This window comes from Pristiophorus japonicus, chromosome 12 (genome assembly GCF_044704955.1).
Source record: "Pristiophorus japonicus isolate sPriJap1 chromosome 12, sPriJap1.hap1, whole genome shotgun sequence".
In the NCBI taxonomy this organism is placed as follows: domain Eukaryota; kingdom Metazoa; phylum Chordata; class Chondrichthyes; family Pristiophoridae; genus Pristiophorus; species Pristiophorus japonicus.
In genome coordinates, this window is record NC_091988.1 from 104,362,311 (window position 1) to 104,382,363 (window position 20,053).

At 48.5% G+C, this 20,053-nt stretch overlaps 1 protein-coding gene across 2 annotated transcripts in view; it reads left to right on the forward strand.

The window, feature by feature from the left end:
* Positions 1 to 20,053, forward strand: part of LOC139277400 (voltage-dependent calcium channel subunit alpha-2/delta-2-like) — a 1,881,585-nt gene that overhangs the window by 1,480,399 nt on the left and 381,133 nt on the right. For both annotated transcript variants that reach the window (XM_070895823.1, XM_070895824.1), the window contains one exon: positions 235 to 342. In XM_070895823.1, coding sequence (XP_070751924.1) covers positions 235 to 342 — 108 coding nt within the window. The remainder of the gene's footprint in view (positions 1 to 234; positions 343 to 20,053) is intronic.

Consider the following 20,053-nt stretch of genomic DNA (forward strand, 5'->3'; position numbering starts at 1 on the left):
TTAGGATAGTGAGCATTGCTAGCCAATCAGTGCTAGCACAGTGAGCATTCACAGCCAATCAGTGTTCGGACGGTGAGCATTCACAGTCAATCAGTATTCGGACAGTGAGCATTCATAACAATCAGAGGTATGATGGTTAACATTGCTAGCCAATCAGTGTTTAGATCTACATTTATAGCCAATCATTGTGAGTAATTATCAGACATAATTGCCTTCTATATATGTCTCCTCCAGACCACCTCCATTCGAGCTAACTGCAATAAGATGATAATGATGTTCACGGATGGAGGAGAGGATCGAGCTCAGGATATCTTTGAGAGATACAATTGGCCCAATAAGACGGTGAGTAGATGTCTATCATTAGCACCTTACTTTCCCTATCCATTAAACTGCCAAACTCCAAGAGTGTGGGAGGGATCGGGAACATCACCCTGAGCCCAGTTTGGGTGGGATCGGGAACATCATCCTGAGCCCAGTGTGGGTGGGATAGGGAACATCACCCTGAGCCCAGTGTGGGTGGGATCGGGAACAGCACCCTGTGCCCAGTGTGGGTGGGATCGGGAACATCACCCTGAGCCCAGTGTGGGTGGGATAGGGAACATCACCCTGAGCCCAATGTGGGTGGGATCGGGAACAGCACCCTGTGCCCACTGTGGGTGGGATCGGGAACAGCACCCTGTGCCCACTGTGGGTGGGAACAGCACCCTGTGCCCACTGTGGGTGGGAACATCACCCTGAGCCCAGTGTGGGTGGGAACATCACCCTGAGCCCAGTGTGGGTGGGAACATCACCCTGAGCCCAGTGTGGGTGGGAACATCACCCTGAGCCCAGTGTGGGTGGGAACATTACCCTGAGCCCAGTGTGGGTGGGATTGGAACAGCACCCTGAGTCTGCGGTGATGTAAAACCTTCGCTGTGTGATCATCATGTGAGGTAGATCGTTTAGATCCCTCTGACTGGAAGGGACTTTGTGACATGTCTGACCTTCCTGTTTGACATCATCACTGCGACATTATGTATTTTGCTCCATGATGAAGTTGTAGTTCGTCGCTATTGTGACAAAATTTAAATGGGCTGGCCTCTGAGAAGGCTATATGTGGGGAAAGGTGCGGAATGCAGAAAGTGTCACCTCAGCTGCCAAAAGAAAATGATTGATCGCTGTTTGTCCAGACCCTCTGGACAGTCCCCCATCAGGACACTGTTATTTGACTGTTTTTGACTTTATCTGTCGATTCTGGCTAATTCGTGGTACTGCCAAGTCCATTTGTGTGATAGAGTTAACAGTATTGAACACCAGCCTGCCATCTGTCTATATTTAAAACAAAGAAAAATTTGCCTTTTTTATAGAGTCTTTCATTAACTCAGGCGATCTCATAGCGCTTTACAGCCAATGAAACACTTCTGGAGTGTAGTCAATATTGTAGGTATAACCTCTCAGTTCTGGTATCTTTTTGTATATCTTTTTGGCACATTCTCCAGTGCCTTGATATCATTGTTATAATATGGAGACCAGATCTGTGTAGTACTGTAAGTGAGAGCTAGCCAAGGCTCGATACAAGTATAATATTGCTGCATTTATATGGAGAAAATGAGCATGTATGTAGCTGGCACAGATAGAAGCCACTCCAGATGATATATTCATGTCAGCGGATTAAGGCAGCATCTGGAACACCGCAGAAACAGTTATCGTTACAGCCTCGAGGGTGAGCAGCTCTGTGGGAGTACCTTCACCACCCGGACTGCATCGGTTCAAGAAGGCAGCTCACCACCACCTTCTCAAGGGCAATTAGGGATGGGCAATAATTGATGACCTTGCCAGCATTGCCCACATCCCAGGAACAAATTTTTTAAATGGTGAAGGCATTAATCGACATTTAAACTGGGATTGAAAGACCGGTTTACGGGCCAATGAAGAGGCTAGAGACAAAGGTGGAAAAAATACACTTCTCTCCTTCATGGTAACATCTAGAAAAACATTCCAGATAAATAAAATATCAATATATTGGAGTCTAAAAGCAAGAGGAAGAAATGACTGGATGGTATGTGAAAATATCAACAGTATCATAAATGTTCTGTGCAAAAGATGAGTAATAGTGGAATCATGGAATGTTCCAACATAAAACATCACGTCTGTGCCAATATCTTCTCCACATGAGCTACCCAGTCTAATCCCACCCGCCTGCTCACTCTCCATACCCTTTAATATCCCACTTAACTGCTCACTCTCCATACCATTTAATATTCCATCCATTCTAATCCCAATCTCCTGTTCCCGCCCTGTAACCATTAATATTCATCTTTTTCAAGCAACTATTCATTCTCATGATTATAATATGACCAAACTAATATCCTGGTTATCTTGTCCCGTTTATAGATTTAGGAAAAATTGTCTGTCAAGCTTTGGGAGCTGATCTTTACCTGAGAATTCAGTGTGCTCCCGTCCCTCATCTCGGGCGCTCTGAAATGGTTAGAATCTTGGGTCTAGATATAATGGAGCTGGTTAAAAATGACACCTCGATGGAGACTTTCATGATGTTAATCCATCAATGACTTTGAACCATGCGTCCCATGGAAATGTTGAGGAACTGCTGCAGAAAGGCACCGAATAATAGTTCTTAAAGTATTTATTCATTTTGCAGTATTACAGACATATTCCAATTTTAGTCTAAACCGCCTGGTAAGAGCGGGGCAGGTTTGGGGAGGACACCCGATTTACACCCATCGCCTTCAATGGAGCATGAAATCGAGTGGGGTAACGTTGGGCATCTCACTCCTTGCCCAACCCCAAAATCAGGGCTTGTATCTTTCATTACCAACAGAGAAATAAAAGAACTTTAATGTGGCCATGGTCTGAGGGTTGCAAGCTCCTTTCCCTTCACTTGTTCATGAGCAGCAGAAGAATGTTTATTTGGGACATTCGTCACGTGTATCAGTGACATTGCAAATTGATATTAGCCAGCTCAATAAGCTAGGCGGTCAATAAGGTAGACAGTCTTTTCAAACTAGTTCATGGGGAAACAGGATGACATTGTGTTTCTAGGTTCAATGTCTGGAGAGGTACTTGTAGATGCTTTATGCTCACATACTTTTGGAAAACCCTTTTTTTTGGTTTGCGAAGAGTCCTTTGGAACTTTTTTTAGTCTTTTTCTTTGTCCTCTCCCCTCCTGCACACGTGGACTCCTTGTTAGAGAGCAGTTCATCTACTATCTCATGCAAGTGCCCTTTTTACACGAGTGAGCCTTGCCAATGAGTATCAGCAGGCCATTCAGCCAAGGGGGTCATCGTAGCTGAACCCAAACCTGTCTTCACCCAACACCTCAGGGTTGGGAACCCTGGCTAATTCGTCCTTCCCTAAACCTAGCACTGCCTCAGCTGAGATCAACGTTCCCTCACAGACCTTGGGCCTTTCTGGTCTGTATGCGGATCATCTCACGGAGCCAATAGAAGACCTCTGACACATCCGCCTATTGTTTTCAGTCTCCTCTTTGCCAGCTCTCTGAGGCCAGTAGGCCATGCCTGTCAATCCTGTGGAATTTGTGAAACTGTTCATTTTGAGCTGTCATGGTTGAGGTACTTGTATGTCCTTCTACGATCACTAGTACTGATTTAGTATCAAAGAAGGTTTCTTTGACTTTAATTAATTACGTTACCAAAATAAACAAAATGCTGCAGCAAATCATGATGCACTTAAATCTTTCTTTCCCTGTTCCATTACTTTGATGTCATTAGCATATTTATCCATTAACATTAATGAGTATTACCATTACTATTGATCCTATTAATCATTAGCCAAGGCTGTATATTTGAATGCTTTCAACAGCCAATAGCTGTCCCAAATCTACCATTGGTTAAGATGTTTATATTACAACTTGCGACGATCCCACAAGGGAGGTTAAAATACTGTCGCTTCACTAGGTTGCCAACACAAATCCGGGGAACAAACCCTGGTTACTGCACGGTCTGCTCTCCCCATGGGCTGTTACTCCCACTCTCTGACTCCCCATATATTGTTACTCCCACTCTGCTCTCCTCACGTGCTGATACTCCCACTCTGCACTCCCCATGTATTGTTACTCCCACTCTGCTCTCCTCACGTGCTGATACTCCCACTCTCTGCATCCCCATGCATTGTTACTCCCACTCTCTGCACTCCCCATGTATTGTTACTCCCACTCTGCTCTCCCCACGTGCTATTACTCCCATTCTGTGCACTCCTCATGCATTGTTACTCCCACTCTCTGCACTCCCCATGTCCTGTTACTCTGCTGTCAGACACAGTAATTGTCTTGGGTGTCAGTAATCCTGTCATTTTCATCCTTTGTGTTGCTTACTCTGTATAATTGGTTTATCCGCAAACATGCTGGCGCAGCAAGCAGTTAGGAAGCCCAATCACTGAATATATTTAAGGAGATAGATAGATTTCTAGACACAAAAGGCATCAAGGGGTATGGGGAGAAAGCGGGAATAGAGTGTTGAGATAGAGGATCAGCCATAATCATATTGAATGGTGGTGCAGGCTCAAAGGGCCAAAAGGCCTACTACTGCTCCTATGTTTCTATGTTACTGTGTAGTTGTGCCTTTGTTTCAGTCACCCTCAGTATTATTTATTGCTGTGACGGTCACTCATTGGCTCCTCGGTGTAGTTACTCTGTTGGTTGTCAGTCACTCTCTGTGTGCTCTGCGGTTCAACTAGAATCTATGGCTTACGAGGAAAATTAGTGGATAGTGTTAAATCCAAGAAGAGGCATATAAATTGGCCGGAAAAAGCAGAAAACCTGAGGACTGAGAGAAATTTAGAATTCAGCAGAGGAGGACAAAGGGTTTAATTAGGAGGGGGAAAATAGAACATGAGAGTAAGCTTGCAGGGAACATAAAAACTGACTGCACAAGCTTCTACAGATACGTGAAGAGAAAAAGATTAGTGAAGACAAATGTGGGTCCCTTACAGTCAGAATCAGGTGAATTTATAATGGGGAACAAAGAAATGGCAGACCAATTGAACAAATACTTTGGTTCTGTCTTCACTAAGGAAGACACAAATAACCTTCCGGAACTACTCGGGGACCGAGGGTCTAGCGAGAAGAAGGAACTAAAGGAAATCCTTATTAGTAAGCAAATTGTGTTCGGAAAATTGATGGGATTGAAGGCCAATAAATCCCCAGGGCCTGATAGTTTGCATCCCAGAGTACTTGAGGAAGTGGCCCTAGAAAAAGTGGATGCATTGGTGGTCATTTTCCAACATTCTATAGACTCTGGATCACTTCCTATGGATTGGAGGGTAGCTAATGTAACCCCACTTTTTAAAAAAGGATGGAGAGAGAAAACAGGGAATTATACACCGGTCAGCCTGACATCGATGGGGGGGGGGAAAATGTTGGAATCAATTATTAAAGATGTAATAGCAGCGCATTTGGAAAGCAGTGACAGGATCGGTCCAAGTCAGCATGGGTTTATGAAAGGGAAATCATGCTTGACAAATCTTCTAGAATTTGTTGAGGATGTAACCAGTAGAATGGACAAGGCGGAGCCAGTGGATGTGGTGTATTTAGACTTTCAAAAGGCTTTTGACAAGGTCCCACACAAGAGATTAGTGTGCAAAATAAAAGCACATGGTATTGGGGGTAATGTACTGACGTGGATAGAGAACTGGTTGGCAGACAGGAAGCAAAGAGTAGGAATAAATGGTTTCTTTTCAGAATGGCAGGCAGTGACTATTGGTGTACCGCAGGGTTCAGTGCTGGGACTCCAGCTATTTACAATATACATTAATGATTTAGACGAAGGAATTGAATGTAATATCTCCAAGTTTGCAAATGACACTAAGCTGGGTGGTAGTGTGAGCTGTGAGGAGGATGCTAATAGGCTGCAGGGTGACTTGGACAGGTGAGGTGAGTGGGCAAATACACGGCAGATGCGGTATAACGTAGATAAATGTGAGGTTATCCACTTTGGTGGTCAAAACAGGAAAGCAGATTATTATCTGAATGGTGACAGATTAGTAAAAAGGGAGGTGCAGCGAGACCTGGGTGTCATGGTACATCAGTCATTGAAAGTTGGCATACAGGTACAGCTGGTGGTGAAGAAGGCAAATTGCATGTTGGCCTTCATAGCGAGAGGATTTGAATATAGGAACAGGGAGGTCTTACTACAACTGTACTGAAACCGTGGTGAGGCCACACCTTGAATATTGTGTACATTTTTGGTCTCCTAATCTCAGGAAGGACATTCTTGCTATTGAGGGAGTGCAGCGAAAGTTCACCAGACTGATTCCTGGGATGACAAGACTGACATATGAAGAAAAACTGGATCGACTAGGCTTATATTCAATGAAATTTAGAAGAATAAAAGGGGATCTCATAGAAATATATAAAATTCTGACGGGATTGGACAGGTTAGATTCAGGAAGAATGTTCTCGATGTTGGGGAAGTCCAGAACCAGGGGTCATAGTCTAAGGATAAGGGGTAAGCCATTTAGGACCGAAATGAGGAGAAACTTCTTCACTCAGAGAGTTGTGAGCATGTGGAATTCACTACCACAGAAAGTTGTTGAGGCCAGTTCGTTAGATATATTCAAAAGGGAGTTAGATGTGGCCCCCTACGGCTGAAGGGATCAAGGGGTATGGAGAGAAAGCAGGAATGGGGTACTGAAGTGCATGATCAACCATGATCATATTGAATGGTGGTGCTGGCTCAAAGGGCGAAATGGCCTATACCTGCACCTATTTTCTATGTTTCTATGTTACTTTATTCCTTATTGGTAAGACACTGAAGGGTGTGGGTGAACAGAGATACCTCAAAGTTCAAGTACATCAGTCCCTAACAGTGTACGTACAGGTAGATAAAGCCAGAAAGAGGGCCAACAGCATTTTGAGTGTCAGCCATGGCTCAGTGGGTAGCACTCTTGCCTCAGAGTCAGAAGGTCTTGGGTTCAAGTCCCAGTCTATAGACTTGAGCACATAATCCAGGCTGACACTTCGGTGCAATACTGAGGAAATGCAACGTACTCTCGAGTATCTATTATTCTCTAATACTCACACCCTGGTATTGATTATTTATGTGGTGCAAGGAGCAGGCCGGTGCCTGCAAGCACCATCGGAGCAGACCGGGGAGTGGAAGGAGCAGCGTGGCAGCCTAGCCCAGCAGGCTGAGCGGCCCCCGGTCTGCTATAGACCATGGGAGCAGGCCGGGGAGCGGAGGGAGCAACGTGGCGGTGTACCACTCCAGGGAGCAGCACGTGCTGGAGCAGGAGAGCAGCAGCTGTGAAGAGGGGCATCACCAAGATCCAGGTCGGTGATCGGAGCATGGGCAGGTACAGCAGGAGCGACGAGGTCGGGGCAAAGGAGCGGCGAGAAATTGTAGAGCGATGTGATCGGGGCCTAGGAGAGGCGCGAGTTCGGGGCCCAGAAGAGGCGAGGGCCCAGGGGCAGCACGGGCCAGCCCACACTGCGATATGTGTGCGCACTAGATCCGTGGAGCAGAGCTGGTCTCCAGTCGTCTTGGGTAATCCTTGCCACTGGACCAAGACCTAGCTCTGTCAAGCCCGTGTGGTGGCTGGTGTGCAACGGCCACCACACGTTAAAAAAATCCACGCACAGGCATCTTCCACCATTCAAGATTTAATTCGGGATTTGGAATATTAGGTCTTTCATTGAAACACCTGTGAACTTTTTGACGTGGAAACAAGTCATCCTCGATTCGATGATGATGATGATGATGATTACATCACTGTAATCCTGATCTGTGCTTTAGTAGGTATATTTAGATCTCCCACCCTGAGATACATATGGTCAAAGCATTAGTTGTAAGACCTGAACAGACTGACCTGCTCATCAATTGTAAATAGACGGTCTCTGTGCTGATTATATTCATGTCGTGTTGTGTGGAAATATATGGCTGGGCTGACTGCTCAAACTCTACATTGTTCCTCACAGTCAGCAATCTTACACCTGTGAAATACTCCAGAGAGCAAGAGTTCATCTCCAGTTCAATTGGAATATTTGGCTTCATTCTTCAAAGTGAGATTTGCAGCATGTGCTCACCATTATGACTTGATGCCTAATTAGGCAGTTAATCATAGCAGCAGGTAATGTAACACAGCGTGACAGGTTAGCTGCTGATCATTATCACACTACACAATGAGGAACAGTGACAGCAACGGACTGACCTCATGACTGGGTGTGGAGCAAAGAAGTAGAGAGGGAGAGAGAAAGAAAGGTTTTTATTTATTTGAATTCATAGTACAAGTGTAACGTCCCGAATCCGGAATTCCGAAAACAGGACACATTTCGCGCATAGCTGATGGAGTTGTCCGGAATCTGGAATTATTGTCCGAAAACCCGACATTTTTGAGGCAAAACGCGAAATCCGGTTCCATCAAGGATTCCCGATTTCAGACAAGAAAATGGAGTCTGAAATCCGGAATCCTCGACCGAATCCGTATCGGATTTCGGACCTTGCCGCTCAAAACCCGGCACGGATTCAGTCGTGAGGATTCTGGATTTCAGTCCACTGATTTTCTTGTCTGAAATCCGGAAAAAATCAAAAACCGGCACGGATTCAGTCCCGAGGATTCCGGATTTCGGACGTTGTACCTCTATTGAGCTTGCAAGGCTCATTGTGCATGACATCGCCATGGTTGCAAAGAGTCGAAAATAAAATGGGAACTACCAATTGGGTGGAGCTGGGTTGGATTTTCGAAGGCAGTAGATGGTAGGAGGCCTGAGGGATGCAAACTAGTTCAACTGAAATAGAAAGTGAGCACGGGTGCCGGGTCATAGAATTCACAAATCAATAAACCCTGAGACCTGAAGCAGAAGGTCGAAAGGTTAATCCCAGAAGAACTCCAGTGCCTTTTCCACTTAGTGACGCTCCTTTTGGAAAACATTTGTATTTACCCCCCAGCTCCAGAGCTCAACAAGTGGCTTTCTGTCACAGTGCAGAGCTTGAGCACAAAGCTGGGAGGTTCACAAACTGAGGGATTCACAAGCAGTGTGAGGAATTTAGTGAGGGCAGGAATTAGTGCAGAGGGGACATTCACTGGTAGTATAAGGTTGGAAATTGGCCTTGTCTTGTAACATAAAAGAACTCCATCATCATCATCATCATCATCATAGGCAGTCCCTCGAATCGAGGATGACTAGCTTCCATGTCAAAAAGTTCACAGTTGTTTCAATGAAGGACCTAATATTCCAGATCCTGAACTACATGTTGAAGTCTGAAAGATGCCTGTGCGTGGATTTTTTTATGCTGCCATGGGCCCTCGCCTCTTCTGGGCCCCGAACTCACGCCTCTCCTAGGCCTCGATCACGTCCCTCTACAATCTCTTGACATTCCTTCACCCTGACCTCGCTGCTCCTGCTGTACCTGCCCACGGTCCAATCACCAACCTGGACCTTGATGACGTCCTTTTTCACTGCCGTTGCTCTCCTGTTCCAACACATGCTGCTCCCTGGAGTGGTATGCGGCCACGCTGCTCCTTCCGCTCCCTGGAACTGTATGGTCAGTGGCAGTTAGCAGCTATCAGCTGTAAGTGGTTGCTTGAGCAGGTGATAAAAGCTGTGGGCGAAAAGCTGATGTAGCAGTTGTAGATTGTTTGACTCTCCAAAGGTATATACAGGGATAACGTCCCAAATCCGGAAATCCCTGGATCGAGTTCTCGAGTATTTCCAGATTTCGGAGACAATTGGACGTCCCGAATCCGGAAACCCTTGGGCCGACTTCCGTGAATTTCCGGATTTTGGAGCATTTCATCCGACGGCAACCGCGAAACTGCACCGGGTGTATTTTTTGGAATTTCTACTTGGAGAAAGGTATGTACAGCTTAAAAGTCCGGTTTTCGGGAAATATTTGCGGATTCCCGACAACGCATTCTGCACAGTGTCCGATTTTTGGACAATTACGGTTTTTAGAACTCCGTATTTCGGACATTCTACCTGTATTAGGCACGAGTTTGCAGAAGCCCAGAGCTGAGAGATTCGCAAACTGAGTGAATTCGCATTCAGAGTGAGTAATTTTGCGAGCTCAGGAATTGATGGAGAGGAGGAAGGCAGTGGAGACGTCTGATGGAAAAGGAGAAGTGGATCCACAGAACCCAAGGACTAACTTAATCGATATGAGAACAAACCTGCGGGACAGCGAGAGGAGCGGCTGCAGATAAAGATTGGCCCAAGAACCCGGAGGAAAGGCAAGTGTCAGGGAGCGAGGTAAGTGATGTCAGCGCAAGAGAAGGAGCTGATTGGTGAGTAGTTGGTGACTGATTTTTTTTTAAAGTCTTAAGTTTATTTCTGTTAAGTTACTTCAAAAAAGGAAAGTTTGTTAATAGTTGAATAAATAGTTAAGGCATAGCAGGGCAGCTCAGTCCAGCGGAATGCACATCCTGTGCCATGTGGGAACTCCAGGACGCTTCCCGTGTACTCAACAACCACGTGTGCTGGAGGTGTCATCAGCTGGAGGAGCTCAAGCTCCAGGTTTCGGAGCTAGAACAGCAGGTGGCATCACTGCAGTGTATCCACGAGGCTGAGAGCTACATGGGTTGCATGTTTCAGGAGTTGCTCACCCCACAGCTAAGGAGTGTGCAGGCAGACAGAAGAGGAGGCTCAAGCAGGTAGTGCCAGACGGTGCTATATGTGAGTGAGTATAGAAATAGGAGGATAGAGCAGATGAATGCGTGGCTGGAGAGATGGTGCAGGAGGGAAGGCTTCAGATTCCTGGTGCATTGGACCAGTTCTGGGGGAGATGAAGCCTGTTCAGGCCGGATGGGTTACATCTCAACAGAGCCAGGACCAATATCATTGCGGGGAGGTGTGCTAGTGCTGTTGGGGAGGGTTTAAACTAAGTTGGCAGGGGGATGGGCACCAGGATGTAGCATTAGAAAGGAGAAACAAAGGGCACAAAGGATTGTGAGAGACGGATAGCACTAAAGCAAGAAATTGAAAGGTATTGGGTGGGGTCAGACTAAGAGAACACAGGATGGTTAAGATAGGTTTACAGTGTACGTATGTGAACACACAAAGCATAATAAACAAGCTTGCTGAGCTGCAAGTGCAAATAGCCACATGGGAACATGATGTTGTGGCAGTAATGGAGACCTGGCTCAAAAAAAGGCAGGATTGGGTATTAAATATTCCTGGATATAATAATAACTTGTATTTATATAGCACCTTTAACGAAGTAAAACATCCCAAGGCGCTTCACAGCAGTGTTACAAGATAAACAGATAAATTTGACACCGAGCCACAAAAGAAGAAATTAAGGCAGATGACAAAAGAGAGAGGTTTTAAGGAGCATCTTAAAGGAGGAAAGAAAGATAGAGAGGCGGAGAGATTTAGGGCCCAAATAGCTGAAGGCACATCCACCGATGGTTGAGCAGTTATAATAAGAGATGTTCAAGAGGCCAGAATTTGAGGAGCCAGACATCTTGTGGGTTTGTGAGGCTGAAAAAGATTACAGAGATAGGGAGGGGCAAGGCCATGGAGGGATTTGTAAACAAGGACGTTGTTTAACTGGGAGCCAATGTAGGTCAGCGAGCACAGAGGTGACGGGTGATCGTGACTTAGTGAGGGTTAGTACACGGGCTGCTGAGTTTTGGATGACTTCAAGTTTACGTCATGTAGAATGTGGGAGGCCGGCCAGGAGTGAGTTGGAGTAATCAAGTCGAGAGGTAACAAAGGCATGAGTGAGGGTTTCAGCAGCAGAAGAGCTGAGGCAGGGGCGGAGGCAGGCAATGTTAGAGCTGAAAAAAGGCGGTTTTAGTTACGTCGCGATATGTGGCTGGAAACTAATTTCAGGGTCAAATATGACACCTAGGTTGCGAACAGTCTTGTTCACCCTCAGACTGATGCTAGGGAGAGGGATGGAGTCAGTGGCTAGGGAACACAATTTGTGGCGGGGACCAAAACATTTCTGCTCATCCAGTACTGGATGTCGGACAAGCAATCTGACAATTTAGCTCCCTCACACACTATCATTTTTCTCCCTGTCACATAACTCTGGATTACTCAAAACCGCCCCTGGGGTCATGAACTGTCCCTGGCCATACCAGGTGCCCGGCACCAATGAAACTGCACCTACCGAACTTCACCTAGCACCCAGTGCCCATGAGACCACACCCAAGTGCCCGTGGGACACCCAGCGCCTGTGGGACACCCAGCACCTGGCACCCGTGGGACACCCAGCACCCGTGGGACATCTAGTGCCCGTGGGACATCCAGCACCTGTGGGACACCCAGCATCCGTGGAACACCTAGCACCTGTGGGACACCCAGCACCCGTGGAACACCTAGCACCCGGCACCCATGGGACACTCAGCACCCGTGGGACACCTAGCACCCAGCACCCATGGGACACCCAGCACCCGTGGGACACCCAGCACCCAGCACTCGTGGGTCACCCAGCACCCAGTGCCCATGGGACACCCAGCCCCCGTGGGACCACACCCAGCGCCCATGGGACACCCAGCACCCATGGGACACCCAGCACCCGTGGGACCACACCCAGCTCCCGTGGGACCACACCCAGCACCCATGGGACACCCAGCGCCCATGGGGCACCCGTGGGACCACACCCAGCACCCGTGGGACCACATCCAGCCCCCGTGGGACACCCAGCACCCATGGGACATCTAGCACCCAGCACCCATGGGACACCCACGACCCGGCACCCGTGGGACACCCAGCACCCGTGGGACACCCAGTCCCCGTGGGACCACACCCAGTGCCCATGGGACATCCACGACCCAGCACCCGTGGGACACCCAGCACCCTTGGGACACCCAGCCCCCGTGGGACTGCACCGGCACCCGTGGGACACCCAGCACCCATGGGACACCCAGCACCTGTGGGACACCCAGCACCTAGTGCCCGTGAGACACCCAGCACCCATGGGACCGCACCCAGACACCATGGGACCGCACCCAGCAACCGTGGGACCACACCCAGCGCCCATGGGACACTCAGCGCCCATGGGACACCCAGCACCCGTGGGACCGCACCCAGCTCCTGTGGGACACCCAGCACCCATGGGACATCTAGCACCCAGCACCCATGGGACACCCATGACCCAGCACCCGTGGGACCGCACCCAGTGCCCATGGGACACCCAGCACCCATGGGACACCCAGAGCCTGTGGGACACCCAGCCCCTGTGGGACCACAGCCATGGAACTATTCCCAGCAAGAGTTGGCATTTAGAGGAGATTAACAGTAGAAATAAAATATAAAATGTTGGGCCTTTTCACCCTGAATCGTTCTTAGTCCACATTGATTGTTGTGTGTGGAGACTGCAGAGTCCGAGGATAGAAAGATGTGTTGGAGTCATTAGGAGGCAGTGGAAAGTTGTAAGCCCTTTTATCCCTGTTCATAGCTATATCATGTGATATAAACTGAATATTCAACAGTAGGTTATTGAGTACAACATTTATTAGGTCCGTGGCATTTGCTATATTGAATATTGATACAGAATCAATCATTTTCATATGTTTGATATTGATATGAAATAAATATCATTTATTATCATAGAATATACTGGATTTTCATACAGAATCTGTGGCATTTTCTGTATGGAATTAATGGCACTTCCTGTAAAGTATATTGATACATAATCAATAATTGATAGTATTTTCTGTATTGTATATTGTTACAGGATCAGTAGCGTTTCTTGTACTCTATTGTTAGGACTGGGAGGAAGTGCACAAGGTTTAACACTGACACAGTAGATTGTCATTGCATTCTTTAGTCATTCCCAGAAATATATATATATATATGAATAACTGCAAATGCTGGGAATTTGAAACATAAACAGAAAATGATGATAAACGCAATCAGCATCCATAAAGGCATGCAGCCTGTGATGGAAACAAACCGAAGGGGCAGAGAGAAGAGTAGGTGAAGGGGCAGGCGACACACTGACCCTCGTCACTGAGAGAGATCCACGGGTACATGAGCAGAAACAGGGCTCTGTACACTCCGATGCACTCCGATCAGCTGACTGCAACTGTGAAAAGAGATTAAGAGACTAAAAGGCCATGAAAATATCTCCGCAGGGAGTGAGACGGCGCAGGAAAGGTCCACACACAGTAAACGCTCAGGATTGTCCTGGAGTCTCCAGGAATTAAAGAATGATCTCCAGAACACTGCTGCGAGCAAACCTGGAGACAGTTCATAGTGGCATTAAAAGAAATTAAGTATGATTTTTTTGAATATAAACATTTTGGAGACAGGATAAAGGGCTGTTTGACTGACAGTCAACCATCATTCAATCAGGTAATTAAGACCCTGTTGGCTTTGCGATTGTCCATGGGAAGACCGGCCTCCACGAGGATGAACGTATCGGGCAACCAATGGCGGGAGTGTGGGGCAGCTGGAGGCGAGAGGGCATGTGATGAAACGTCCAATCAGAGTTGTCAATCCTATACAGACGGTGCTTCGAGAGTGAGACAGACGGAGCTCAGACCAGAGAGACAGACGGTGGTCAGAGAGAGACAGACGGTGGTCAGAGAGAGACAGACGGAGGTCCGAGAGTGAGACAGACGGTGGTCAGAGAGAGACAGACGGAGGTCCGAGAGTGAGTCAGACGGTGCTCAGACCAGAGAGACAGACGGTGCTTCGAGAGTGAGACAGACGGTGGTCAGAGAGAGAGACAGACGGTGGTCAGAGAGAGACAGACGGTGGTCAGAGAGAGACAGACGGAGGTCCGAGAGTGAGACAGACGATGGTCAGAGAGAGACAGACGGTGGTCAGAGAGAGACAGACAGAGCTCAGACCAGAGAGACAGACGGTGGTCTGAGAGTGAGACAGACGGTGGTCAGAGTGAGACAGACGGTGGTCAGAGAGAGAGACAGACGGTGGTCAGAGAGAGACAGACGGTGCTCCGAGAGAGACAGACGGAGCTCAGACCAGAGAGACAGACGGTGGTCAGAGAGAGACAGACGGTGGTCAGAGAGAGACAGACGGAGGTCCGAGAGTGAGACAGACGGTGGTCAGAGAGAGACAGACGGTGGTCAGAGAGAGACAGACGGATGTCCGAGAGTGAGACAGACGGTGGTCAGAGTGAGACAGACGGTGGTCAGAGAGAGACAGACGGTGCTCCGAGAGTGAGACAGACGGTGGTCAGAGTGAGACAGACGGTGGTCAGAGAGAGACAGACGGAGCTCAGACCAGAGAGACAGACGGTGGTCAGAGAGAGACAGACGGTGGTCAGAAAGAGACAGACGGTGGTCAGAGAGAGACAGATGGAGCTCAGACCAGAGAGACAGACGGTGGTCTGAGAGTGAGACAGACGTTGCTCCGAGAGTGAGAAAGACGTTGCTCCGAGAGTGAGACAGACGATGGTCAGAGAGAGACAGACGGTGGTCAGACCAGAGAGACAGACGGTGGTCAGAGAGAGACAGACGGAGCTCAGACCAGAGAGACAGACGGTGGTCTGAGAGTGAGACAGACGGTGGTCAGAGTGAGACAGACGGTGGTCAGAGAGAGAGACAGACGGTGGTCAGAGAGAGACAGACGGTGCTCCGAGAGAGACAGACGGAGCTCAGACCAGAGAGACAGACGGTGGTCAGAGAGAGAGACAGACGGTGGTCAGAGAGAGACAGACGGAGGTCCGAGAGTGAGACAGACGGTGGTCAGAGAGAGACAGACGGTGGTCAGAGAGAGACAGACGGAGGTCCGAGAGTGAGACAGACGGTGGTCAGAGTGAGACAGACGGTGGTCAGAGTGAGACAGACGGTGGTCAGAGAGAGAGACAGACGGTGGTCAGAGAGAGACAGACGGTGGTCAGAAAGAGACAGACGGTGGTCAGAGAGAGACAGATGGAGCTCAGACCAGAGAGACAGACGGTGGTCTGAGAGTGAGACAGACGTTGCTCCGAGAGTGAGACAGACGGAGGTCCGAGAGCGAGACAGACGGAGGTCCGAGAGCGAGACAGACGGTGGTCAGAGTGAGACAGACGGTGGTCAGAGAGAGATAGACGGAGGTCCGAGAGTGAGACAGACGGTGCTCCGAGAGAGACAGACGGAGCTCAGACCAGAGAGACAGACGGTGGTCAGAAAGAGACAGACGGTGGTCAGAGAGAGACAGACGGTGGTCAGAGAGAGACAGATGGAGCTCAGACCAGAGAGACAGACGGTGGTCTGAGAGTGAGACAGACGTTGCTCCGAGAGTGAGACAGACGTTGCTCCGAGAGCGAGACAGACGGAGGTCCGAGAGCGAGACAGACGGAGGTCCGAGAGCAAGACAGACGGTGGTCAGAGAGAGACAGACGGTGGTCCGAGAGAGACAGAAGTTGCTCCGAGAGTGAGACAGAGGTTGCTTCGAGAGTGAGACAGACGGAGCTCCGAGAGTGAGACAGACGGTGCTCCGAGAGTGAGACAGATGGAGCTCCGAGAGTGAGACAGACGTTGCTCCGAGAGTGAGACAGACGGTGCTCCGAGAGTGAGACTGATGGCCTCAGACCAGAGTGAGACCGACGCAGCTCCGAGAGTGAGACAGACGGTGCTCCGAGAGTGAGACAGATGGAGCTCCGAGAGTGAGACAGACGGTGCTCCGAGAGTGAGACAGATGGAGCTCCGAGAGTGAGACAGACGTTGCTCCGAGAGTGAGACAGACGGTGCTCCGAGAGTGAGACTGATGGCCTCAGACCAGAGTGAGACCGACGCAGCTCCGAGAGTGAGACAGACGGTGCTCCGAGAGTGAGACAGACGGAGCTCCGAGAGTGAGACAGACGGTGCTCCGAGAGTGAGACAGACGGTGCTCCGAGAGTGAGACAGACGGAGCTCCGAGAGTGAGACAGACGGAGCTCCGAGAGTGAGACAGACGGTGCTCCGAGAGTGAGACAGACGGTGCTCCGAGAGTGAGTCAGACGGAGCTCCGAGAGTGAGACAGACGGAGCTCCGAGAGTGAGACAGACGGAGCTCAGACCAGAGTTCCTGGGAGCAAGATCAGATGTACCTCACTGAAAAGGAAATACATGAAGCACATGGAATGGAGGAATGCTGATCTTACTCATCTCTTTCAATCCTTCTCTCCTGCTGCTGGCTGGACTTGTGCTGTGCTGCATTTGATACTGCAGTAACCCAATTCAGGTTATTGTGTTGGTATTGATACCCTGCTAAAACTCATTGTTGGTGCCAGTTCCAAAACAAAATGCTTCGCCTCAAAAACTGCATGACAAGGGACATTAGAACATAAGAAATAGGAGCAGGAGTAGGCCATACAGCCCCTCGAGCCTGCTCCGCCATTTAATAAGATCATGGCTGATCCGATCATGGACTCAGGTCCACTTCCCTGCCCACTCCCCATAACCCCTTATTCTCTTATCGGTTAAGAAACTGTCTATCTCTGTCTTAAATTTATTCAATGTCCCAGCCTCCACAGCTCTCTGAGGCAGCGAATTCCACAGATTCACAACCCTCAGAGAGAAGAAATTCCTCCTCATCTCAGTTTTAAATGGGTGGCCCCATATTCTAAGATTATGCCCTCTAGTTCTAGTCTCCCCTATCAGTGGAAACATCCTCTCTGCATCCACCTTGTCAAGCCACCTCATAATCTTATATGTTTCAATAAGATCACCTCTCATTCTTCTGAATTCCAATGAGTAGAGGCCCAACCTACTCAACCTTTCCTCATAAGTCAACCCCCTCATCTCTGGAATCCCAGTTTACCTTCTCTGAACTGCCTCCAAAGCAAGTATATCCTTTTGTAACTATGGAAACCAAAACTGCACGCAGTATTCCAGGTGTGGCCTCACCAATACCCTGTATAGCTGTAGCAAGACTTCCCCTTTGCAATAAAGACCAAGATTCCATTGGCCTTCCTGATCACTGGGAGACACGGTATTTTAAGACACATTCTTGATTTGTAAAGTTGTGTCTGATACTCTTTGATTACAAACACTCTTTCTCTCGGAGTAATTCTGACGATGAGCTGATTAAACCACTGCTTTCTCCCTGCAAATACTTAAGTTGAAGTGGAAAGCTTGTTCAAAATGCAGAGAGAAGCCAGAGCTGCCTGCGCAGCGAGCTGTAAGTGCCCCCTGCTGGCTGGCTCAGGATTGGTCCGTCCAGGCTCACAACAGAAGATGCCAAGGGATCTTTTACATCCTCCTGAGAGGGCAGGTGGGGCATCAGTTTAATGCCTTGACTTCAAGTTTCTGGACTGGGGTTGGATGAACGACTGTCTCACTCTGAAGCGAGGGTGCTACCACTGAGCCACGGCTGGCACCATTGGCAAAAGCTCTGAGAATGATGCGTGGCAGCAGAACACAGCAGCCAGATATATTTCCCCTGTTGGTGGCGCTATATTTACACTTGCTTTATGCCGCTTTTAATCCCAACGCTGTCAAATGACTTCCGCAGTAAATCTCGGCGAAATTGGCACAGAAACTGGAGTAAATTATGGTGTAGTTTGTGCGCAAGTGTGATCTGGAAAATTCCAGCACAAAGTTCTGTAATTAAACCAAGTTCTCTCTGAGATAATCCGATTTTCACAAATTGAACTTGATGGTCTCTCATTAAATCCAATTTTCTCTGATTAAATCTGATGCTCTTTGATTGCAAATATTCCAATTGATTGTGGGAAAGTGTGGAGTTATCACCAACGATATCTCCGCAAGATCCTGGAAATCCCCAGGGAGGACAGATGCACCAACGTTAGCGTCCTCGACCATGCCAACATCCCCAGCAACGAAGCACTGACCACACTTGATCAGCTCCGCAAGGCAGGCCTCATTGTTCACATGCCAGGCACAAGACTCCCAAAGCAAGCGCTCTACTCGGAACTCCTACACGGCAAGCGAGCCCAGGGTGGGCAGAGGAAATGTTTCATAGACACCCTCAAAGCCTCCCTGATAAAGTGCAACATCCCCACTGACACCTGGGAGTCCCTGGCCAAAATCTGCCCTAAGTGGAGGAAGAGCATCCGGGAGGGCGCTGAGCACCTCGAGTCTCGTTGCCGAGAGCATGCAGAAACCAAGCACAGGCAGCGGAAGGAGAGTGTGGTAAACCAGACTCCTCACCCACCCCTTCCCTCAACCACTGTCTGTCTCACCTGTAACAGTGACTGTAATTTCTAAATTTAAGTGTTCAGTCACCGAAGTACTCACTTTTAGAGTGGAATCAGGTCTTCATCGATTTTGAGGGACTGCCTATGAATGAATGAAAATCAGTGGGACAGCATTGTGCAGAGTTATCAGTGAGACAGTGTCGAGTTATCGGTGGCACGGTGCCGAGTTATCGGTGGGAGATTGTCGAGTTATCTGTGGGACAGTGTAGAGTTATCAGTGAGACAGTGTCGAGTTATCAGTGGGACAGTGTAGAGTTATCAGTGAGACAGTGTAGAGTTATCAGTGGGACAGTGTAGCGTTATCGGTGGGACAGTGTAATTATCAGTGGGACAGTGTAGTTATCGGTGGGACAGTGTCGAGTTATCGATGGGACAGTGTAGTTATCAGTGGGACAGTGTAGAGTTATCGGTGGGACAGTGTAGCGTTATCGGTGGGACAGTGTAATTATCAGTGGGACAGTGTAGTTATCAGTGGGACAGTGTAGAGTTATCAGTGAGACAGTGTCAAGTTATCGGTGGGAGAGTGTCGAGTTATCGGTGGGAGAGTGTCGAGTTATTGGTGGGACAGTGTAGTTATCAGTGAGACAGTGTAGAGTTATCAGTGAGACAGTGACGAGTTATCGGTGGGACAGTGTAGAGTTATCAGTGGGACAGTGTAGAGTTATCGGTGCGATAGTGTAGAGTTATCAGTGGGACAGTGTAGAGTTATCGGTGCGACAGTGTAGAGTTATCAGTGGGACAGTGTAGAGTTATCGGTGCGACAGTGCAGTTATCGGTGGAACTGTGTAGAGTTATCATTGCGACAGTGTAGAGTTATCGCTCGGACAGTGTAGAGTTACCAGTGGGAGAGTGTAGTTATCGGTGGGACAGTGTTGTTATCGGTGGGACAGTTTCGAGTTATCGGTGGGACAGTGTAGTTATCGGTGGGACAGTGTCGAGTTATCGATGAGACAGTGTAGTTATTGGTGAGACAGTGTCGAGTTATCGGTGGGACAGTGTAGC